Raw genomic sequence first — 27,209 nt, forward strand, 5'->3', positions numbered from 1 at the left:
ATAACATTGCAAATATCCATTATATAGGTAGGTACGGGTTATTGCCGTATAAAGTTATGATGTAAGATTAAAATAATGTTTAACGATAAAATATAAGCATTCATGCGTCTTGGCTATATTTTCAAATGCGTTTTAGTTTCGATAACCTTTACAAACTTTTGTAGGTATATAATATTATAATTTTAGTTCTTTTTCGACCATTTTTTATTTTTCTTTACTACCATACGAAACGGTTTAATATACTTCCATGGACCAACTATTGCACAACTCTGTTCCAGGGTGTAGACAAGATGGAAAAACTTTCAATAATTATTTACGAATATTTTTTTTAAACCAATAAGAGTGTTTAGTGGATGACTTAACGATGCATTTATGGAAAAAAAGTTTCAAAGATCATATTACGTAGACACCTAGTGGTTTGTGTTAATAGATTGCCAAACTTATATTCCAAAATAGTTAATAAATTAGTTGTTTAATTTCTTTAATAACTGATATACCATGTGCTTTTTATGGAGTCTATTTACTGTTATGGTAGAGCTTAATAACATAACATAATTTTTAAAAAAATATGCTGATGCTTGTTACAAAAAAAAAACTTAAATGTATTCATTTTATTTTGTATGTGTGTTCAATATGACATTTTGGTGCAGAAGATTTGCACCAATATTTTACATAAATCGGTTAAGTTTTGTGTATAATGATTAATGTGGTCTGTTTTTCGCTAGGGGTCAAAACTATGAAATTTTTAGGGATTTTCATAATAGAGGAGTAAAATTAACAAAACAGCCGAAAATTAAAAAAATTAAGCACATTAGTTTCACACCCAAATTCCTAAATTGACGACAATGTTTTGATATGGAAAGTATGAAAGAAATAAAATACCAAAACGTATTGACGACATTTTTCACGTACATAATAAATAATAATATAGTCTGATCGTTAGTCATCTTATCCTACCACGACTGTCCCAAGTTATGACAACTAACACTGGCAATAATGACTCTATAATATTATTCTGACTTCTAACCTTAGATGACGGAACGAAATCTATAGTTGTGATAATCACAAGTTAATATTATGAACAGCAGCTCTACGAATTTTGCCCTGATCAATAAATCATCACATCTGAGTACAGTATTAAATAAAACTATACAGTAGTATTGAATATCAGTTACTTATTTTGCTTTCTTACGTATTAAAAATGCAAAACAATTTCAAAATTATGGTGTTTGTTATAATTGTTGGTATTTTACATCGATATTGTTTTCGTGAGATCTATGTTTAATATTTTAATGTAATTATTAATACATTATTATTTTTTACTATTATTATTATTTGTTATTATTATTTTATTGTTCATATTTATAATTTATCATTCACCCATGGCATGTAAACAAAATTACACTGGAATAAAAGATTGAAATTAATTTCAGTACCTGCGAGTGATTCTTAAACTTAAGTTGTTGATAGATATGTCATAGGTAAACGTCATAGTTATTTTTGTTTATACCTAAATATTACAGGAATTGAAGAACCATTACATTTTCTATTGGAATTATAAAATGAAACAGCGAGTAACAAACTTAGATTTTCGATTCAGCACTTCTAGTAAGTACGCATTTCTATTATTAATTGGATTGGATCGAGTTTATAATTTGTATTTAATATAAATATGTTTACGGTGTATTATATATTATGTATATTTACTATATATATTTACTAAATGCATATACTATACCTCAGTTATTTAAAAAATGCGTTGAGTTAAATTAATTCGATATAGAATATATTTATGATTTTAATGAACATTGCATGTATGTTCTCAAACTGTATTTTATGTCGAGTGTTATAAAACCCTTTGAATAATAGTAAACTATTAAAAAAAAAAGATTTTATAGGAAATGTGTAGATGCCATACGTCCCAACGTAATATGTTGTGTGTATATTGTGATTAAATTTAAAATGTAATACTTATTTACATACTGCTATAAAGAGTATTTGTGTTAAAGTACGTCTTGCATTGATTAAAAAACATAAAAGAAATTATAACATCATAATTCCACAACTATTTCTTTAGAATAAACTAAAAAATAATTTTGGTTCATACAATATTAAAATTATATTTATTTATTATTAAGTTAGGAGTGTATTTTTGATAACACCAAAGAAAATTTTAAATTGTAATAAATACTAGATTTTTGTCCCTATTTTTAAATGTGCAATAAATTAATATATCATACAAAAGTACTAAAATATAATGTTTATAATATGGACATATTTTATGTCCTGCATTCACACCATACTATAACAACGTATTTAAAGATGAATTGAATGTTTAAAATAGTATAATAATATAATCCAGTACATTATCACCTGAGCAACTATGTCATTGAAGGCTTTATGATCACAGAATATTATCAAAGTACCTACAAGAGTTGAACAATTTGCTTATTATGATTTATCCATAATGTAGGTTATACGTATATTAAATCCAATTAAAAATGTTATTTAAAAATGGAGAGATGACTTCTAGTCTTCTCTCCACTATACAAAACTCGACTACAGGATACACAAATAATATATACGCTCGTACTTAAAGTCCTTGTTTTCTGTTAACTTTCACTGCAAATTCACTGAGTGTGACATAGACGATGAGTCAGTATAATTTGTAAATCTTTACAAAGTATAGTTTGAGTATATTTGTTTCGTTCTAAAAATATAATAAGCTTAACACAATCTTTAAAATTACAGTAAAATACGAAATCTATAAAAAAGTATGAAGTACCAAAATGAATAAGGAATGGCCTCATCGATATCTGCAACTGCAATATTGTTTAACTTTCATAAATCAAATTTATTTTCCTCAAAAACAGTGGCGTTGGATCCTAGGTTCATTAAATTTTTCATCCGACGGACGCAGAACTTACATTTGAGGACAAATTTAATTTAAGATATTATTTGTACAATTAATTAAGAGATCCATACAAGGACCAAACATTATGATAATGACCGAGATTTAACAAATTAACTCAATACTAGAATTGGCTTTCAGTAGGTAGTTAGTAGGTGATATACGAAATTATATATAGCATATTAGTACAAACGATTTTTTAAGTTTGGTAATACGACATATACATCGTGTATTCAACAATATTAGGACAATTGAAATGATGCCGATATCGATAGTTCAATTTATTTTTCTGGTTACCATCATAAAGTTGAACCACTATTATGCGGTCAAATATATATATAAATAAATTTTCATTCATTTTTCATGGTAATAAGACACTTGATCAGTGGGCAAAAAACTGTGTTTGTTTTGATACGGATAAATTATAATTTGTTAAGACTTTTAGCTACGTCATGTTTTGATTTAACATAAAACACTTTATTACAGTTATTTTAACCAAATTTGTTCATAACACTTGGCGTATATTAATGATAATTATCAATAAGTTATTCATGAATTGAATCGTGTGGTAGTAATTTTCAGCATACCTATATTATGTTAAAATGTTAATAATTACTAATAATTACACTTAATTTGTTAATTATTCCGGTTAAAGCTTACACATACAAAACCATAACCTCTGTAACGAGTATCTTCGTGCACATATACCTAATTTCATGCAATCGTGCATAAGTAAATACATGATAACAAAACTATCGCCGCTTAGAATCAGGATACTCTCAATATAACTAGATATTAAACTGCACACTGTAAAAGGTGAAAGACACATAAAACCCAATCATTAAACTGTACCTAATTAATTTAGCGTACCTAAGTCCATTACACGGAAATATATTATTCAAGACATAAAGAAAATAAATAATTAACTTGGATTGCTTATTTTTCTGTAGAATTTCTTAGTGAAGCATAAAATTTAATATTTTGAATAACTTTTATTCACCCGACATGCATTGTACAGACTATAGTAGTTGCTTTGGTAAAAATATTAATTATTATTATTTTAATTATACCAATCAGTTTTATAAAATATAATTGAAATTATAAAATAATCCCTGGTTTCTGTATACACATATTTTGATAAAAATTAAATCAAAATGTTATTATATAGCTCACGTGGGTTTAACCTGTCCATGATCAAAATGTATTGAATTCTACTCAATTTTCCGTAAATAGGTAGGTACTGAATTTGGTGGTGTAACTGTGACAGAGTTTTTTTTTCTTTTATAACAATGCCTGTACAAATTCATGCATTATAAGTACGTGACGCAATAATAGGGTGCAAAACACATACATGAGGAATACATGAATAAGAAGCCATCCATCAGTGACACTTGGATATTGTAAGATATTAAATTTAATTTTATACGGTTATTTTAAACATCGCATACTATGAAATATCTAAACGCTTGTTGGAAATATTATAGTATGAAATTACCTTATTTATAAAAAAATATTTTTTGTTAAATACACAAATTTTAAAAGCTAATCTATTTTTGTCATACATAATATTATATTCACTGTCCGTCTATAATGTCTATAATCACTCGATTCAGTGTGAACGACTCAACGACCACTCGACCATATTATTATTGTGTGCACCCTTATCAATATTTGTGAGTGAAACACAAGCGATTTAGTTCATACCAACTAGTGATAAATCGGTCGGTGACGGCATGTGTTTGCGGATGAAGATTTTTCGTCTTTTCGCTTTCACAGTCGTCGAAGGAGGAGGATTATTCACGTCCTTCCGATCGCAGGTTGTTTCTGAGGGTCCGACAGCTATTTATTATTATGGTGGAGGATCGTGCTAGGAAAAGCTAGCTGCCTTGTTGTTGTTCGGCAGTGGTGATTTTGACGGGACACTTCAACGACAGGGGTAACGCGAGTGGTGGAGAACGGGAGATTTCACATTTTCCATCATCTTATCAAACGTTAATCCGACCTAATGCACTTTGTATATATACCTGTATTTATTTTAAAATGTATATAAGTGAATATTGCAGACAGAAATAATAGGCAGGAAGTCGTTTGCACTAGCTCTACCCTAAAAAAACGCCTTTAATAAACGAACGTATTGTAATAAAATGTTTTGTCCCGGATCCATGCACTGCACGGTTTCTACATATTATTATGTATAATATATTGTGCAAGTTATTGGATGTCATTCGACATCAGTGCCTTTGATATCCGAAGATGACTAGAAAACTTTGGTTAGTTAAACAGGGGGGATACATCGAGAATTGTGTAGTTTCTTCGAAATTAGGATCTTCAATACAATTGTATCTTAATATTTTCTATTTACAATACAGTTAAGGATATTGTTGAGTATTTTGTAGTGCGATAAAATTTTACTCCATGTGATGAGTATTTCATAAAAAGTTACATCGCATGATAGTCAAGACATTAAAAAGATACTTTGAAACATTAATTTTTTTTCTGAAGACTAATTATTTTTTTTTTTTATTGAACTTGTGCCCGGCGACTAAAGCCATTGGCTGTTGTAGGGGTTATGAACTATGGCAGTGGTAAATTTGGTACAGTAGGCTGTTTTTTTTTATTAAATTTTTTATTTATATAAGTACCTAGGTTGAAAATTTAGTAACAAGTTCAGACATATTCTTGTACTCGTTATTTTTATAGCGATAACTAGATAAGTGTTAATACCTTAAGTTGGTTCCATACATACAAATCGTACCTTTCTTAACTCAAACTTTGTGTTTTACGTTTGAATACCTCCTATTCCTAGTAATTGGAATAGTCGTATGACTCTTAAAGCTTAGTATAGTAAATCAAACGATTAATATCACTCGTCGAGTCACTCGTGGTTTCACATAATATATTGTAGCAACTTATTACCACACCAGATCGGGACATTAGTTTCTCAACTATTAGTGTAATAGTGGTAGTATAATAATAGCAGTAGGTATTTGTAACGCATATTCAACATGTTAATCAATCATCGCAGCATTAATAACGTACACTAAAATTGTCAAATTATACTTGTTAAAATAATGAAATAAAATAATAATTACTGAATTACTTATCTTTTATTATTACCTACATAGGTATACCAGGGATTTGTATGTTGCTCTGTTTAACTACCTCTATATTTGTTTACTTTTGACTTTACTTAATTATTAACCAAATATTTTTTTTTAAATATTAATACATTGGTATTATTATGCAAATTTTAAACATATACACAGAGTATAGACTTAAAATATAATATATAAGTAGTGAAATTAATTAATTCAGTTTTAATGTATCGACTATGAAGTATCTAAGAATACATAAAACGTAAGTATCGAGTATCTAGTGTCACGATATTTACTCAAAAAACAAGTGTTTGCATCGCAATAGTGATTTTTAAGTAGGTATACTTATCTTGAATTTTTTATGTAATATATTTCTAACCGGAACCTACATTAATTGTTTTAATCTAAAATAGATTATATTTTATTAGGTACTAGGTAAGCGGTTTAGCGTATACAAAAATTATTGTTTTACTCAAAAAAATATCAATCGTGTACTAAAAGAGTTGTGACATAGATGATGTACATTATGCTTACATAAATAATATAAAATAAAAATGAACTTATAAATTAATGCTTGCAAGCATAAACAATTTGATGAGTCTAATGCACAACGGTGATTACGTTTAAGATACGAATAACTGACAATTATTAAATGTCACGTAACTTAAGCATTTTAAAGGAAATCGTTGTTATAAAATGGTCGTAAAATGTTATTTTATGGAAACCGTTACATAACCTTTTGATCGGTTTGTTATCTGCTATAGCATTCACCTGATAGTAATAATAAAATAATATTGTGCCATCCTCTAAATTCCTCTTCCATTTTCTCTGTCTACCAAAATACCTCATAGTTATATAATAATATTAACGCCGAACAAAAATTAAATTTTGTCTACAACAAATGGTGATGGGTCAGCCTGACATTCTTCTCTCTGGAACGAAATTTCTGAGAAGTGACTTCGTAAATTACACACTACTCTGAACTCAGGTGGCAATAAAAACCATATCTAAGCCACCGAATTATTTTTATACATAAAGCTCGATGGCCGTTGAACCAGTTACCTCTATAACGATGACAGAAACTAGCCATAGTTCCATCATGATTCTTCCAAAAATTATAACTCTTTACTTTCCATATTTAGCTAAGATCCATTATTTTAACCCAATTTTTTTGGGGTGCAATTATATTTTGTATCAGTATAATTATTAGTTAAAACCGATCATATTTTTTGAATTTATCCATTCAAATATTTATAATAGCATTGGGTTTATGTGAAGGAAAAACGAATCTTCATATTGTTGAGGAATACAAAATCACGGTTTTTCAAAAATATCACTAATTTCTTTATAAAATACTAGACGAACTTGGGAATTTCTCAAAATATTAAATTAATGATAACACTTTGTAAATTCAATTTAACAACGAAACAAAACAAATATTCATTAAAAACCAATCCTATGTAAAAGTTATACGTGGAAGTATGAAACGTGCATTGTAAAGTAACTTCCAGTATTTTACTTTCAAATAAACGATAACAATCTGTTAATAAAATCACAAGATATCTTTCGATAACGATTTCCAGGAAAATGTAATATAATATTTTCCATTGCACACGTGTGGTGAATCCGTACCTAAGTAAAATTCATACCGACTTGCTGATTTTCCGTAAAAATCGTCAAGGAAATATTATTATCATGCCTTATGATATTTGGTGGAATTATTATAACTTATAAAAGTTGAACCTAATAAGACGGGCCATCATAATGTGTTCTCTGATTTTCAGCAGTCGTATTTTTCACAAAAACTAAGTCTGTCATTCGCATATGTATTATAATAGTATGTCTAGCAAAAAGCTCACTGTTTTGATTAAATTGAAAACCTAATCATATAACTCCTATAAAATCTATTTAATATTATACATATATGCATAATACAAAAATAGGAAAGTTGATGTTATAAATATAATAATAATTAATAATTACATCAAATTACAAAAATGGTAAAAAAAAAATAGATAACGAACAACCATAGACTCTCGTTTGTTTTAAAGTTCTCGTTTAGTACAATTTGAAAAATGTGAAATCACTTTTCAAAATATTCATTGCATGCATTGAAAGAAAACCATACTGCAATGCTTGCACCTATCTATTATTATTATACTATACACGGTTTTGTAAATTTAATATTAAGACGCACCACCTCCGTTTAGGAGACTGTCGTCGTTTTAACCCACTCCGAACGAACGCGTGCGGAACATCGAACAACTTCCGGTCTATCATATTTCGTGGAAACTATTTTGTAAGATATTATATACATGTATAATAGAATGTCTGTAGGTTACATAATAGCCGATTGAGCTAGGTATGTGGAAAACTACAGGAATAATAATTATTATGAATAGCAGGAATACCGATATTGTCCGCTCCCTTTGTATAACAACACCAACGGCAGTGTTTTGAGGTCACGGATAAATGCAACATGTTTTTGGATAACATTGCACGTACCCATCGTTTTAGAGCTATCCCCCTACGATATTGAAATAATATCGGTCAATTCATGAAACTACGTCACCGGGTCACCAGTTATATGCCTAAATTGCATTTCTTTCAAATATTTGTAACTTCAATATCTAGATCCCCAGTGATTTTAAGCCCCTCTTCTCAACCTCCCCCCCCCCTCCTCCCAAAAAAAAGTGTTCGTAGCAATAATTATGTGAACTATAGTGAGATGTCATAGATAATTTATTCAAAAACAGTTTTGCCTGTATATTATAACTAATATTAGCTGATATTGCATGACATGGTCCGTCACTAATTAAATAATTCCAGGGGATTTACTCTGTCTTAAACAAAGTCAAACATAAGCTACACACATTTTCAACATGGTAATTTGTATGGTTTATACCAAATTCAGCCTGAAGTTATATACGATAATTTATTACAACAATAATTTTTTTTAATCTCTGGCAACCCTGTACATACAAACAAAATACTCGTTTTTCATATGCCACAAAATTCCTGTGTGAGTACCACTTTAAAATATGAATTATAGAAAGTCCTTACGTAGTATACTCTAACATATTGGTACCAAGAAACCTTGTCGATTTCAAATCTCTAGTCATCACAGTTTTGGCAGTACGACGATTGGGTCTTTAGGACATATTATTTTTTATCAACAAACATATTATAAGGGTAAATTCTAAATTGGTTAAAAAACACTAAGTTTAACCCAAAATTGTGTTAACAATTCACAATGATGATTATGCATAAGTACATATTTTATAATTTAAAACTGAGAAGTTCTAATGTACATACGTATAATATACAATATACATCCTTGAACTGTCAATTATAATTAATAACGAAGATGTATAAATAATAGAGATGTTAAAATAAAAATTATTCGGCTACGAAAAAAGTAATTTGTGTGTCAGTAACTTCAACCCATAACAGCGCAAAATCTCAGAGATGCTAGAAAAGATTCGTACTAATTTGTTGTGTACTGTTGGATATGTATAGGTATTCGTCGAACTTCTGTTTATTTTTTACGAAATTTGTCAATGCAGAGCCATATTTATTCCATCTGTGAAGCATTAATAACGAAAGTCTACGGAAGAGTGTTGTCCCCGTCCCATGGGAATTTTTGAGCTTGAAAATGTGTATCCGACTATGTTCAATAGATCACGTGGTAAATAGTTGGACAATTTCTGAGTGTTTTCGCAATGTTGTACGGCTAGCATTAAGTTATAGGTTCGCTTCGCAAAACTACGAATGTTGATTTTATCCAACAACGAGACCTTTTCGACATTGACCAAAACTTGTTGAGGAACGGTCTCATCTAAAACACTTAACAATAACACTCAGTATCCGGTGATTGCAGGGCGCACAGCTATTTAATATTTTATCCGTAACTTATAATAAACACAACACCGATTTTAAATATTTTTCATTTTTAATTGCTGTGTATTTGTACTGGGAGATGGACGGTTTTCACAGTCAGCTCTTCGGCAGAATATTATACAGGTACACTTCGGTAGGTATACCTGTGTGCTTCGAGTGATCGTCATTTCTAATTTTTTTACTTTTATTCGAATGAAATTATATGAAACGCAGCATATATTATAGTCGAACGGGATTAAATAGGAGGTACTTATACGGTCGTTCTCGATATTATTAACAACCGACATATGTGAAAAGCTAGTTGTATCGAGTGTGTATTATAACGATCGTATATATAATATAACAGCTAGAGCGCTGTATGTATTCCTCCGGTGTGAGTTATACTGTTTTGCTTTTCTTCCGAAAGTTCAATCTTCTGTAACTTCACTCATACTATTGTATTTGCTTTGTTTAATGAAGTGTGGCAGTCTTGAGAAAGTTGTCGTCTTTGACAATATTAGGTATTATATAGTATACGACACCAAACTGTATACAATAACGCGGCAACCCAAGCTTTTGTTCAGATTAATCCTCGCATGGTTAGAGGAACACACGATTCTCGGAAGCTACACTCACACACACACACACACACACACACACACGCACACACACACACACACATTCATTTATTACACGTGTGGTATTTAGGCTGACTGCAACTGACACTGCAGTATTCAAATAAGAATTCGATAGCTCCAATGCGATCGAGATGGACGGTAAAAAATGATGACTGGTGATAACTAAGTGGTATACAAAAAATTGTGTGTTTTAGTTGAGTTATAATTTACCGCTGCAATTGTAAAAGACGATAACCAAACAACAAAATTACAAAAAAATACTTGATTATTAAGAAAATAAAATTATTTTTTTGCATTACGAAAGAACAAATAAAATCACAAAAGTTAGACATTATAAGAATACAATTTACAAAAACATAAAAAATGACTACACTTTATAAACTTTGCTGCATTGTACCTCTGAAATTTAGCTTACATTACAGTATTTTTTGGCATTATAAACGCAAATGCAAGTAAAAACCGTTTCCAGTTTATTATCGCAGTAAAACAAAACGTAATCCTCAGACGAATGAAAACGATTTTAAATTTATAACTTTTTTTCCGATATGTATTATATTAAGTGATGCAGTTGACCAGTAGTGGCAAAAAACTTGTTTTAGCATATACGTTATATCAAATAACAGTTTACAGAACAAGTGATGACAATGTATTGTATCTATACAACTATGGCAAAATATCGATTTTGTAAAAATGTGAAAATAGAAGTTGTATAACTAACGTAAGATAATATTTTAATGTAATAACAAAAACCTACTGTGAGGTCTATATTAAAATCATACATTTTACATTAAATGTAGATTCATTTGGTGTGGTGTATTATTAAATAATATAGTATTAAATTATAAATATGTACATCTTTATCAAGCCTCCATGTTATCATGTCGTTCAAGGACGCACTGCAGTCGTCAAAATAGATTCATACTTCCCCGTTCCAACTAAACATATTTATTAGTTTATTACATAGGAACGAGCGTAATATCAACCGATGTAACGGCGTTTGATGGGTTTTTTTCGATCGTCGGTTGTTTTTTTTATTTTTTTTTTTCGTTATTATTATTCATCACCAGCTGTGTACCGAATTCAGCTGTTTGTTTAACCAACACAATTTAGGTAATATGTATACAGGGTGAATTCTTTGAAAAGGTACACAAATTTACTCGAAAAGTTCTAACATTTTTGGTATTATTTTTCTTTCATAAATCAAAGTCATACAAACCAAAGTTTTAAAAAATATATAATACTGTGGACTCTTCTTGTTTTAATGGCATAATACTTTTTAATTTCACATTCATAATAATAATGTTATTAAAGTTGTACATATTTGAAGTTTTGATGAGAATAGAGGAATGGCAGATCCGGTGGGCAACCATCAAAGTATTCAACTCATAAAGACTTTAAATACAAATGCACAAATGAGTAATACAAAACTGAATTTATCACACTAAAAAATATTTAAAATATACACGATAAATAGGAAAACATGCAACATAAACTTAATAAAGCAAATTATTTAGAAGGCCTGATTAAGTAATGTAATGCAGTAAGCGTTAAATAAAAATTTTACAAAATATATTATAAGCAAATGTACGTTAAATATTAATTACAAATCAACATGTGAGTTGTAAATTACCCAATATATTTACCTAATATTCAATTGAAATATAAAAACACAGTTAGATACTCCGAAACACAATAAAATGCTGTCAAACAAAACAAATAATAAATTAAAACAGTAATGACAAAAAATATAATTATACTTTATTTTTGAATGATGTTTTGTTAAAAAAATTGTGATTCCAGAAAAAAAATAAGTGTTTACATTTAAAAGAATCACATTGTATAATATAATGTTATACAGTGTGAGCGGGATGACATTATATGTCATTTATTGTCGTTTACGTGTCGATTTCGGATGTGTATATACTTATATTGTGCACGGAGTTAGTGTTGTAATAATTATATATTCTAATATCGCAGCCGATGGTTTGCGATTCGCACCTTCGTTATGTATTGTCATGGGACTGCCGGCGAAGTCAACATTGACAGTTTCAAAAAAGCTTTCGTCCGGTTTTTGATTTCAATCGGATCGTCACCCACATAATGACAAGATGGCGTATGGCAGCCACGACCGTCACTTCATATATTTTCGCAATGATAGTATTATTGTTAATGTACCATTTCGTTACCGATTTGTATATTATATTGAACGCTCCAGGACGTTTCCGCGTCGACCGGCCGAGGACTTGACCGGAATATCGCGTGACAGTCTCTCGTCGTGACGAAACCGCATCATTGCCCGAAACCCCGAATATTTAATACAATATTATGTCGAGATTTGAGGGTCCTGAGAGTAGAGTATAGGATGAAAAAAAAAACAGTAACTTCGGAACAGCTGGTCTGGTGTCACATTAAAATTTCGTACCCGCGGATAATAATACAGTCTTTGGGTTAAACCCTTATGCCATGTAATAAGCATTATTAGTACGCTTGGAGCAGTGGAGGCTTTCGACACAGTTCACAATAAATTTAAAAGGATAATAAATAATAAAACCAATAAATAAAAGGATAGATACATACAAATATATATTATCAAATACAAACGAAAAATAATTTAACGTAGGTGATTCCGAGAGCGTGCAAACCCGACATAAAAACCATAGATCAAATTTGATCGAGTTCAGTTAATGTATAAATCGTGTTCACCTGTCGTAAATAATATAGAAAGTGATTACAAACAACGGAAGACTTTAAATTACTTTTGCCGTACAAAGACAACGTATTTACAATTTTTCCTACAATTCCACATCCTGTTTCATCTCTCATTACATCGTATAATGACGTGGTTATTATTGTTTTGAGGAAATTCATAAAACAATACAAATAGTAAATTATACTTAATGCTCCATATTTTGAGTACTTTATATGTGATATGATAAATTATTATTTAATAAACTATAAATATAGTTCCCCAGCTATGTATACTATGTATAGCTATTTGATAAAGTACCTATAGTACCTAACTACCAATAAGAACTCTGACCTTCATATCTTATGCATCAATATTCAATATTATGTTTATCAAAAAAAAATATATATATATGATATATTATATGTTTACAGATTATATAATTATTTAAACGATCTAAAAGACAAAGTTATAATAAATCCTTATACAACAATAGCTCATCATACATAATTAGTATACCAAACCGCACTGAATCAATTATTGATGTATCAAACCATGATAAATTTGCATATATTATATAATATAATAGGTATTTACCTATAAGTTTATAACTATTGAAATTGTTTATTATGATTCAACTAAACTATTACAGATTAATATATTATTAAAAATGCTATATTCTAAAATACATAATAACGCAACACAAAATATTATATTTATAGAAGGTACAATAGCTTTTTTTAAGTAACAATAAGAAATTGTTGGGATTAGACAATATTCGATCACTTCTAGTATTAAATACTAAATATTTTTTTATTAAGTCTATAATTGTCTAAATAACACTGAATTAGTGAAATAAATTTAAATTATTTCGATGAATTATTATAATTTATATGCTATGAACAATTTTATACAGAACCAGTAACCCTACTATAATACTATCACGAACACAATGGCTTATTGTTTTTAATTCGGCAAAACCTTAGGCATAAATCGTTGCAGGTAGCCATGAAGTATAATATAATTAACGTACTTAACTAATTAAATTTGTGTGGGTATTATACAAATTAATGTTAAGTTACCTCGCATTTGCATAAAATGAATATAAAAAAAGTATTTAGAGTGGGAGTGAACAGAAAAAATAAGAGTATGCAAATAATATTTTTCAGACGAGTCCCCAAACGAATTTTATGTGTGTACTCTAGGAAAGAATAGTAATATACAGAATGGTTCACTAGCTATACTGATCATCATTTCTCCATAAGTAATAAATGTGTTCAAATTATAATTTTTGAATTTTTTAGTAAGTACACATATCTTATGCCATTTGAAAGATGTACTGTTGTGATACAATTATACAAACTTCTTTTTTATTCCAATGAGAACGTACTACAAACTTGCGATAAAAAAATCTGGTTCTCATTGGAAAAAACTTTATACCGCCACAAAACGGTAATTAAATGATGATGTAACAAATCTAAGTCATTTATTACTTAGTTGATGAGAAAAATTGGGATTGAGCTTGAGCATGATTGCAGGTTATTATAGTTATTATCCAGTATGCATTTGTAAGTACCTATTGTGAAATAACAGGTGGATAATATGTATACGACGGTTAATTGTTAGCACTAGGTAGGTACCAAAAATTATGATGATAGAAAATTTACACGTCATTAAATCACTGCTTAAAATCAATAGAAAAAATTTGTTTTCGATAAATATTACACTAGGGTTGTTAAAGATTATAATATTATAGGTGTATATATTATGAACGATGTTGTAAAACAACCGCCAAGGCGTCATCCAACAGCCACTACTGACCATCAATTTCCTTGATACAGTTATATTACATATTATTATCTTCATATGTTACCAGAATACCACTATTACCTATACAAGAGTGCTAGCGGCGCAGAGTAAATTATGTACAGAAAATCGGAAAAACTACGTATTATATACGTTCCAATAATATCTTAGGTTTTATATTATTATAAAATAGTGAGGGCACTCGGGAAAGCAACAAACAAAACTTGTCACGATAAATTAATTATATTTTCGAAACAACGGGTGACCGACAACGCCGAACAGAGACCCTCTTTTTTTGGCGGGCGGGGGGTTCAAGGTTAATCAAACAGAAAAAATCCAAAGCAAACGGAGCAAAATAAAAATAAAAATAACCGCTTTCTCGAAGTGGCTCAGCGGCGAGACAAAGGTGACAACGTTAATTGTTCGGGGACACCCTTTTAGGGTGGCGGGGAGGTTGAAATAATTTATGGTGGACAATTCACTTCGTCCCCGTGCGCGCGCCATACGCTTTTGTGATTTAATTTACAAAACCCCACCGGGGCCGACCACCGCCACCCACCATCCGACCAACCCACCAATGTCACTGTCCGATCCACGCGATTCACACATAGCCATTACGTTGGTAAAATATAATATAATCAACGTCGGTCGGTACCCCCCAAGCTTATAATCAACCCGTGATCGTCGTCGTTTTGCAATGCTGTACGATCTGGTTGTTATGTTTTTTTTAAGAAACGTACCTAACATATTTTTATAATTTAATCCCGAAAGTATACCTACCGTTGTATTGTAGTAAAAATGTAGTATTATTATATTACAGGTAACTGTTACTTTTTAGCTGGATTATGATTGAAATGTGCAGGTAGTGATCGGAATAATGTGCCACCCGTCGTTTTTCGAGGCCAGTTACCACGCAATATCGTTTATAAGTATGACAATATTATTAGTGTTAAAACTATGTTCGTAAGATATTTCTGAATGTATAAAAATTGGACAGTTAGACGCTTATCAAAAAAAATTTAATTTGTTTTAATTTTAATATGCTATCAAACTACAGTATACAGACCTTACAACCATTCAGTTACAACACATTCTATAAAATATGTTTGTAAAATCAATATTTTTTACAGTTCAGTACTTCAGTATCAAACGAGTTAATCTTTACAAGTTAACTTTCATTTTTAAATTTAAATTTTAAAATAGTTAAATTATATTTCTGGAATCAACCATCACTAATTATAATGCGATCATGTTAACATGTGGTACTACGAGGATACGGCCGATTTATAAAAAAAAAAAGTTTGGTCGTGTAGCGTCGTGAATGCGACAAAACGATAACGAACAATAATAGTGGACTACAAGAGGCGAAGCGTGATTTTTTTGAAACTCTTGTGTTAATATAATACCCTATTGTATTCGGCGTCATACCATCAAAGTATATTATTATATTATCAAAACGTAAATCGTGTCAATATAAAAAAAGTAATGTTATAACAATATGCATAACAAATATATTAAATATTCGTTGTGTTTCAAATAACGTTTCTCCATATTATAATCGGTGAAGTACAGCTTTTACACAAAAGAATTAGTTTATCGGTTACGAATGAAAGAAAAAAAAAACGAAGAAAAGTTGCTTATTGAAAAAAATAACATTTCGATTGACATAATACATTCAGTGGTGTAATAAAATAACGTATTCAATATTATTCCGACAAGTATAATAATTATATTCGTAACTTATACTTAAAATGAATAAGTTATAGCGTTTATTTAAGAACTATTACTCAAGACATTTTTGAACGTTTATCGAAAACAACACTTACACCTAATAATTTATTTATTTTTATTTTAAGAGAGTATATATAGCTTAACTTTGGAGGTTTGAACTGAATTAATACTTGATGATTATTTATCACCGATATAATTATGTATTTTTATTGCTACATATTATATTGTACCACATGCTCGTATCGTTTTATAAATTTGACATCATATTTTTCAGCAGTGTATATTACAAGACGATGAAGTTATTTTCATTTTCTCTTTACTTTTTAGTGTCTTGGTTGAGTCAAAATACTAAAATATGCATGGCTAATATAAAAAAATACATACATATTATTATATCTATGACACCAAACTAGATAATATATGAATATAGGTACCTATTTTCACCTTTTTTTATTGCCTCAATAACCTTTTTCATTATTCAAGTGATAATAATCCCATTTTACGTATGTATACCTATATGAGTATAGTTTACATTTTTAATAGTTATTATACAAAAACATTTTTTTGGGGTAATTTGGTGAAGTTCCTATACCAGCCAACTACGTAACATAGTTTATGTGTCACGTTTTCACGAAGTAAATTTAAATGTAATAAAGGGTGATTTGTAAAAATGTTCTGTAAGTGTTTCAAAATAAGCAATGTTTAATGCTTAATGTAATTATTGAGTTGTCAAAAGGTTTTAAATCGTGAAAAAAATGTGTGGCTAGACTTTTACTGAGGAGTTTCATGTGAAAATTCTAAATTAATATTTGGTGAACACGCTGTCGGCTATGAAGATATTCATTTATACTGCGATTTGTTGGACATGCGTAAACAACAATGGATAAGATATTTAAGAGCAGTGGCGATTTGAACAATACTTCCAAGATCCCCATATTTTACACTAAGGGTCACAAAATAATAATGTATGCTTAGAAAATCATAACTTCTAATCCACATTTGGGTTTCACCAATCCTCGTTATAAACTTTTGATTACAACAAACAATATATGGGTTATGTAGTGTGTTAAATTGTTCGTGAATTATTCAGATCATTTCGTTCCAATATTTTCCTCAGAAAATTTAAAATATAAGATTGAAAAAAATAAACTATCTGACGGGCTAAGTCGAGTGTATAAATGTATAAATGATTACATTATGATAAATTATCATTATTATGAGTGTATTGACATAATATGGTTGATTTTCCATTACTTTAAGTTTGTTGTGAACCATATAACACATAATATAATTGGCAAGTGGCATAATTTCTAAAAGTGAATAAAAATAAGAATTATAATATTATAATAAAATTGCATATCATACAACTGCAGCACATTTTATTTTTGTAAGTAATTTTTAGTATTAAAATATATTATGTTATATTATTATATTATTATATTATTAATACTGTTAATATTGTTATAGAGCCAGAATAAATGTATAGCCTCGTTGTTTTTACTTATTATGGATTTTGGTTTTAAACAAGAGTATATTAGTTCTCGTATCTCGTATTACATTTCACAATCTACTGTTTCATTACTATACATTTATAATAATTGATATACAAATTAGAAATATTTTTTTTTTTGTTTTACGTGGTATTAATTTACTGTCAGGGATAAAAATAAATAAATAATGAAAACGGAACATTTCCTACGAGATTCTTGGACCGGTACTTATATTAGAACATAATAATATATCAAATATCAAATAGCGCGATGTTAAAGTAATGTGGTTGGATACGAGAGTAACTATAAAATACTGTGGTGACGTGCAACGATTTTTAATTTTAATATTATTCGGGAAACGCGTAGTACATGTACGTTCAAAATAAATATGAGGACCAACGATAATTGCATTACAAATATAATTATTTCAAGTTATTACCTCACTCTTTATTTTTTTTGTGAATTCATTATCCAATTTTATAGTTTCAAATAAATATATTGCCATGAATGTAAAAATAAATAATAAATTGAATTTTTTTTATTAAAATGATTCTGTAATTTTAGTGCTTCTTATTATATCTTTTTTTTTTGGTAATTTAATTTTAGTATTAGAACACCTGCTTTTATTACATTGTTAATAATTTGTACATTTGTATTTCTACAATGAGCTATATTCTGTTAAATATAAAACAAATATATTTAAAAATATTTTGTGGAGACTAATTTCTATTTTCAAATTTTATGGACAATTTTTGATGGAGTATTTTCATTTACAATTTTGTATGAACAAAAAATTGTCCTTAATAAGTCTAATTTGAAATAATAATATAGTTTTACCAACAGTAATTAATTATTATATTTGTAAGTTTAATATTTTAATTGTTTGTACATTTTGATTTTCAATAAACGCTGTTTCTGTGTTCCATTTATTTAAATATTTTTTTTTCATCGGCGATTATTTAAATATTATTCAGAATAATTGTATAATTAACAAAATTCATTTATGTTAGTAAATTACTGTAAAATGTGGTTTATTATTTTAATTTTCCGATGATCGCGTGTTGTTATCAATTATTATTTACTCCAAACTAACGTTAAGAACGTAAGATATAGTTACCTATTTTAAATAACCACAAGTTAAATATTTCAAAGTGAATAAATCAAATTTATGACTCTTTAAGTTTTGTTATAATAATTATACTTTGTAACAAACGACGCAAGTGGTATTGATTTTCCATGAGACTAAGTTATTTATAATACAAATAAAACACAAAACTGCATTTATAATTAATTGATCGACGAATTGTAATTTGTTTATAACACTGTTTAGCTATTCTAGTTACTTTGTTCGATAAGCACTTTCTTTTACCTATTGTGGCATAGTCGATTAATGAATTCATAAACGTTAGAAGTTAGTATTGTTCTATTTTACAGTTACATATTATATGTTACTGTACATATCCCAGATGGCATAAAAAGAATGTCATCTGAGTAGGTGTTGTGATAATGATAACTAAGATATAAACATTATTCAGGGTTATACAAATGCATTCTTAACAACAGCTATGAACTCAAAATATTATTTACACAATATTTGTGCTGCTAACTTTATGAGGGGGTAATAATGTTACATTGATATAGACTCGCGAAAAGAAAGAGAAAACTCTCGAATGAACCAAAAGTTATTCGCTCCGTAATTTGAAATCTTATAAACAGCAGCTGCAGCTTGCATGCTTATAAACGTCTTGTGTTGCATGCCATATTTTAATGCAAGCCAAATCAGTTTTTTACTCAAAGTTTGGAAAGTAGAAAAAATAAATACATATCAACTTGAATAAATCTAAAGTCGGGGTTACTTTTTCGTTTTAAGCATGTGGTTGTAACGGCAGAGACGTGGACATCGCGTGATATGAAAGCGGCTAAGAGTCAAAAGTCGCTGTGCTGATAAATTTTTTATGGCCTTTTTCGTGATCTAATTTCACTGCTTTACAGTAATGTATAATACTAATACATGTATATACACGTACAACATTTTATTTTTCCCTTGTACTCTTCGACGTAAACCGTACAGGTAATTGGCGTTCGGTTACGATTGTGGTGACTATTTTTCGGATGGATGATAAGGAAGGTATTTTATGGTTGGTTTTGTATGTGAATGGTGGGGGCGTGGATTTTTTCTGAGTCTCTAGGGGATGATGCGATTTCTCCACATATGAATTTAACCATGCAGTACGAGCCGCTAGTTACTAATAGTGAGTGGGGGGAAATAGCGAGATAGAGATAGATAGTCAGAGAGAGGTCTTCGGGAACTCTACCAGCATAAAGTAGGAAAAAAAACATCAAACCAACTCTGCTCATATTTTATAATATGATTATAATATTTTACTTTATTGGATATCACGTCTGAGAAAATGTCCCCATCCGATTGCAACTATTTGCGCACGATCGCTTAGCGAAATGTGTTCTACTTTATTATTATTATAATATAATATATTACACGAGTGACACAAACAAATGTATATATAGTAAACACCGTGGGGGCGTTTTGCGACCTTATTACCCCCGCAGAATAAGTATATGTTTTTTTTTTTTTTTTAAAGAATTTATAACACACTGTCGGAACGCATGAACGTACAACATCTGCATATATATATTTATATATATGACTACTATACGCGTGGTACACGTCTGGCTAAAATAAATCCCTTATGGGACACACGCACACCCACGGCATACCTACACAAGCATCCAGACAGAGATCACGGAGTGTATAGAATGAAAAAAGTATGTAAAGAACGCAAAGAAGTGTATATAATATAAAATTATTATGAGTAGTGCTGAATGTTTCAGGGTTTTCAGTATCCAAACATTGAGAATCGTCTCATATACAGTGAATAATAACTTATAAATATATCTTGAGAAAATAATAATATACGATCTAATTCACGTTTGCCAACAGCGAAGTGTAGGTCACGTGTTTTAATATTATTAAACCAGAAAATAGATCGATGGATATCAAATAAACAAAATTTTGCTATTTAATATTGTTGTGCTTAATCTACGCCAAATTTAGTTGTGTCATGATAATATTTTTAAAACATTTTTTTTTTTATCAACATATTGTTCTATTATAAAAAATAAGACTTTATGCAATCAATACATATCAATTTTCCATTAACAATTTTTTTTACATTGCAATGTTTTATTTGATTTCATACAAAACAACTGAAAAATGAATTAAAAACGGTAAAACCGTCTATTTTGAGTTTTGTTATTTCTTTGCAACTCAATAATTAAAGATTCTTATAAACATCTTAACATGTATAAAAAATACTTGATTTATTTTTAATATGACACGAAACTCTAGAATTTGTTGATTTCGCCTACCGTCACGTGGACTTTATGTTAGCGATGTGCGCTATTCACGGGCCGTGGAGGTGCACCAGCACCGCCCTAAGACGTTTCCTGTTCCCACGTACTGTAAAATCGGGTGGAAAGCTTCCACGATCATCGGTTACAGTTTAACTGGATTAAATAACGAAACCACTATGGTTTACCGGTTGAAAATGTTAAATGTCGGCCCAGGACTTTCGGATTAGCGGAGCTTGCAACGATACGTGCCACCAGACGGTCGAACACTCACTACTAGGTCATGGAGCCCTGCTCAGTGGTGACAAACACTGCAAGGGTGCACGACTGCTTGTCGGGGGATGACCCCAACGCCCGAGCCCCAGAGAATTCTTAGACATGCTCCATCCATGACCGCAGCTGAGCCTGGAAGACCTCCCTTCTCTTCTCACTACGGGCCATTTAAAAGTAGCTGTATACTAGCGTCTATTCAATATTCAACCCAAATCTTACACCTAAGACTCCTCTGATCCGCAACCCAAGGACGTGATCCATACCGTCCGGTGACGTTTGCGAAACCACAGTGGACCGGCTATGATTTCGCTATATTTCTAATATGACAGTGCTCGAATTTTCAATTTCAGGAGATTAATAAAAACTTTAGATATTAGGGTTTGTTTTGAATTTTTAAATGTTAACATTTAATAAAAGTATAAGTCACTCTAACTTTATTCAAATAGCATCAACAATGTGTATGATAAAAACTCAAAACTCGTATTTATTTGCATCATTTATTTAGTTTAATATTTGAAAATAACTAAAAAAAAATATTTTAAATAGAATTAATCTAGATGAAAGTAGGGTTATCGTTATCTTATCTACATACAAGTATAGTTTATTAATCATCATCTTTATCTTGGTAAATTTATACCCAATATTATCTGTACCTGTATATTATGCAGGGGTTAAATGACAGCCCTATAAGATAGTAAAAATATAAAATGTTCGACATATTGCGTTTAGTAATGACTGAAAAAAATTTCAAAAATACGGATAATATTTATAAAACAAGACTTGCTCACCTTTAAAAGAATCCCCTTGTGCATATTTAAGTTGTTGTCATAGTTTAAAAAAAAAGTTATCCAGTATAAAGTATAAAATATAATAGTAGTATAATTATTATACTCCACACTTCTCTGGGTCACTGGAATAATACCATAACGGCGCATAACATCGGTCGCGTCCTCGTGGATACTTTAATTTATTCAGTCACGATATAATATATTCGATGTGCATTTAAATGTTAATATTGATATTAAATACCGATAAAACTGTTATATACACATACACATTATTAACTATTTGAATGTGTTTATGCACGACCCGTACATTATTATTATCAAATACCAATTATCATCATAATAAAGGGCGCTTCTCGCTGCACCGTGTTGGTCACCGTCACCAAATTATATTTCAATATTTGTCAAACTAATTTTCGCATATTACATTAAACTATTGAAATACAATTTATTGTATTAAAATATACCCATATTTTTTTTTTAAACATTAATTTAAAATGCTTATGCTTAAATTTAAAAAACAAAATGTGTGTTATGTATGCAATGTGTTTTTTTCATTTTGTTTTTTATAATCATGTAAATATAAAATCTAATCGAAATAATTTATCTGTAATTATTTGATAACAAGGAATATCCAGTTCAACGAGTTTTTTTTCTAGTCTGTTAAAATGTTTTTACATTTTTCGAGTTATTATTATCATGTACATCGTTTATCTATAATCACATAGTACAAAAAATCAACACTGTTTTTTATTATAGACTACTGAGCGACAAGTTACGAGAATAAAGAATATTTATTTCATTAAAATACAATTATATTTTATTACTATGGACGAATTCATTTAAAATGCTATACCTATTATAATAAATAGTTTTTTGGGTGTTGACATTATTATTGCAACAATTGCAGCCAAAAACCACACATTTGTTTGCATGAATCAATTTGGGCGTTGCAAATATTGAAAATTAAAATTATTGCCATAAGAAGTTAGAGTACAGATCTGAGGGTCTGTATCGTCATGCGTAGGTCAACGATATGTTCCTAACCCCCTGTTTATTTTTTTTGAATTTTCAATTCGACTTTAGAATATAATCTAAAATACTTAAATTTGTATGTAGTTTGAGGATTGTCCTGTGGTGTTATGAACTTCTCTATTGAGACCTAAAATGTTTACATCAAAATAATTTTCAGATACCGTTAATGGTATAAATCGATATTCAATAAAGTAGTTTCTGAGTTATTAAAGTATATAAGGTATATAATGTACTAAGGATAAAAGTTAACAATGTAAGGTTTTTTTAATACGTGATCCTAACATTATGTAAGACACATATATATTATAATGAGTATCTATGAGTACAATGGATAACATTTATTCTATAGGCACAGTATTATATAGACTATAGGAAGTCACAACACCATGTTCTTTTTAGCGAGCATCGTTAATTTTCAGGGAATTTTGGCATGTACACATATTTTAGTGGGATACAGTTTAAAAAGAAAATGTTATCCCCCAACTTTAAGTTGTGTAGTAATAAGTAATAACTAATAATGAAACATAATAACTGCGAAACATTAAAAATAATGTCCATGGCACAATAATAATAATATTTATTATTATTACCTATTATTTATTATACAAGAATAGATTTAATTCAGATGATAAATATTAAATTATTATGTTTTGACTAGGCTTCTTTAGTTATGTATTTATTCTTTGTTCTTACGCCATTCTCATCCGTGCTACCAATCCGGAAACATGAACAAAACCGAAATTAAATAGTACTTTATGCAGTTTATTATGCGGACAGTTTAATTTCAGTCTGAAAGGTATAGAATGAAAATAATATGAATTAAAAATGAGAAAGCTCAGTTTATCTATACAATAAACAAAACAAAAACCTACTATATCAATTATTTTAACCGAATCCTGTCGTAATGGATCCATTATTATCAAGTGAAGAATACATTTTATACCATTTATAAATTATCGATATTAAACCGCAAATAGTAAATTATTCTAATGATAAAATATGATTATAATAACAACAATAACTAACAATATTTGTTTGGTTTTTTTCTTGATAACTTTTCGATTGTACAAAAGCATTCTCCAAGTCTGACGAATTTCAATATTTTAAAACTAAAATAACAAAGTGAATCTAAAGTTTGAGTTTAATCCTATTTTTTATTATTAATTCAGTTTAGGTAAAATTTAAAACTTGATATTAGTTTTCACCTTAAAACATTATAATAAATTTCAATATAGAACAAAAGGAGTATTCAGTGGTTATCATTAATTTATTTTCATTAGGGAAATATTATACTTATTCAGTTTGATATTCATCAAGGAAAATTAACGTCATTTCGACTAGAAAGCTAGCAAAAAAAAATATATATAAATAACCTTATAAAGTTACATGAGATGACTGGAAAAATAAACAAACTTGTTACATTAAAAAGTTATTACATAAACTTTTTGAACTCGTTAATGGCTTCCCTCTCATAGGAAAGCACGTAATAAACTGCATGTCTGTGGTGTCCGTCGATCCAAGATCTACGAACGACCCTCAAAGACTCAGTAAATGTTTGAAGAAAACATAATTACATACAACTTGTTGAAGGTTATTGTTTTGCTTGGTCATATTAAAATATCTAAGATTATTTACCTCTGTACATTTTTGCGGACTACAGAAAACGCTTTTTACGAAAAAGATTATTACGCTACCCTTTTTACGATTTGATAATCTACTTCGTCATATTTTCTTTCCAACTGCTGGTAAATAATAAAAGTATATAAGAACTACTTCAATCCATTAAAGTCTCTGATTCCACTAGACTATGTATTAATGGTCATTCAAGCACACCATGAAATAAATTCGTTGAAATAAATTGACTTATACTTTAGCCTAATAAGTACTAATCTTTACAAATATACATTTTGTAGATATAAATACTCCAAATAACATGTGGCCATTCAAAAGTGTAAAAACTTAAAAAAAACAATGATACCTAAATACGAAAAATTGTTAAAAATATATTTTTTCGCATAAATGTTTTCTTGTTACGACTTAAAGCCATGCGTAAGAAATATTTTCAAAAACGTAAGTGTTGAACTAGTGCAAGTCGTCACTATGTACATACATAATATCATATACCAGAATGTTACCGCCCATGGACGGTGTACCACATACCTAAAACGAGTGTTAGTATACCGACAGGCATGACGAGGACGGCGACCATGAGATCAGTGACGGCCAGCGACATGAGGAAGTAATTGGTGACGTTCTGTAGCCGGCGCTCCCACGTGATGGCCAGGCACACGAGTATGTTTCCAGCGGCCGTGGCCAGCACCAGGAACACGGCCAGCAAAGCCCACCACCAGTAACCGCCGCCGACCACTACGACACCACCACCGCCGCCGCCGGTGACGTTGGGTTGGCCGACGAGGAGCGGCGGCGTCGGCGGCGTGGCCGTCTGCAGCAGCGGTGACGTGGGCCCGGCCGCGGTGTCGTTGCCGATCACCACCACGACGCCGTCGATGATGACACCACCGCGGCCGTTATTGCCGGTGTACACCGTGAGAGCGCGCCGCGACCACCACGGTGACGGCCTCCGCAGTCACCGCCACCGGCGGGCCGGCGGTCACGTCCGCCGTCGCATGGTGTCCGGCGCCGCGGCCGGTCTGTCGTCCGCGATCCGACTACGCGTCAACAGGACGATGGCCGGTCGGCTCGTGTCCCACGCGGTGCATGTGTTCTTCTCCTGTTCAAAACAACGAACAACGACAATTTTAATATTATAGTTCAAAGAAAAACCATAAAAGAATTATTGCACGACGCACGCAACATTATTATAATGCAAGTGATGATGGGTTCTCGAATTTATTCAGCTCTTAAACACCTCGAACTTCGATGGAAAATCGAACAGTTCAAAAGTTCGTCGGAAATTAATAGGTACTCTAAATGGAATATTTTAAACTTAAACTTTTCGAACAGTTAAAAAAAAATGTAGTTGGATGCTATAAATTATAATACCCAAATATAATTTATAAAATATCCAATATTAATATCAGTAGGATGAAAGTGCAATTTATTTCACGTATTTCCTGAATGTCCCTTATCAGTTCATATTATGGTTTAAAATTTTAATCAATTAAATTTGAGTTCCTGAAATTTGAAGTTTGACTTATTCTTAATATACACCAGCTACCTTATAATAGTATTCATAATAAAATATGTAGATTATATAATTGTCAATTTATAGTAGTCTCATTCAAAATATAAAAAATAAATTGGAGTTAACTAAAATAAATAACAAAACAAAATTGAAGGTATCCTTAAAACATTTAAATGTTTTTATTTATTCATCCATTTATTATCTTTTCCTTTTTAGCTGTTTTTATTGACTTCAATCTCTATGTTTTATATACGTTTGACATTGGATTTTATTTTCAGTTAATAAAAAAATGATTATTGGGCGGGTGAAATACAATTCTGAGTTTAACTTTCAGTCAAATAAATCCTAAAAATTTGAAGTCGTTCT

At 30.1% G+C, this 27,209-nt stretch overlaps 1 protein-coding gene across 1 annotated transcript in view; it reads right to left on the reverse strand.

The window, feature by feature from the left end:
- The window catches only part of LOC111037026, a 150,505-nt gene extending 124,253 nt beyond the window's left edge, over window positions 1-26,252 (reverse strand). The window contains exon 1 of the mRNA XM_022319376.1: window positions 25,859-26,252. Within this exon, the coding sequence (XP_022175068.1) occupies window positions 25,859-25,931 (73 nt within the window). The 5' untranslated portion in view covers window positions 25,932-26,252. The remainder of the gene's footprint in view (window positions 1-25,858) is intronic.
- Window positions 26,253-27,209: the final 957 nt, after the last annotated feature.

Source organism: Myzus persicae, unplaced genomic scaffold, assembly GCF_001856785.1.
Source record: "Myzus persicae strain clone G006 unplaced genomic scaffold, MPER_G0061.0, whole genome shotgun sequence".
Taxonomy (NCBI): Eukaryota; Metazoa; Arthropoda; class Insecta; order Hemiptera; family Aphididae; genus Myzus; species Myzus persicae.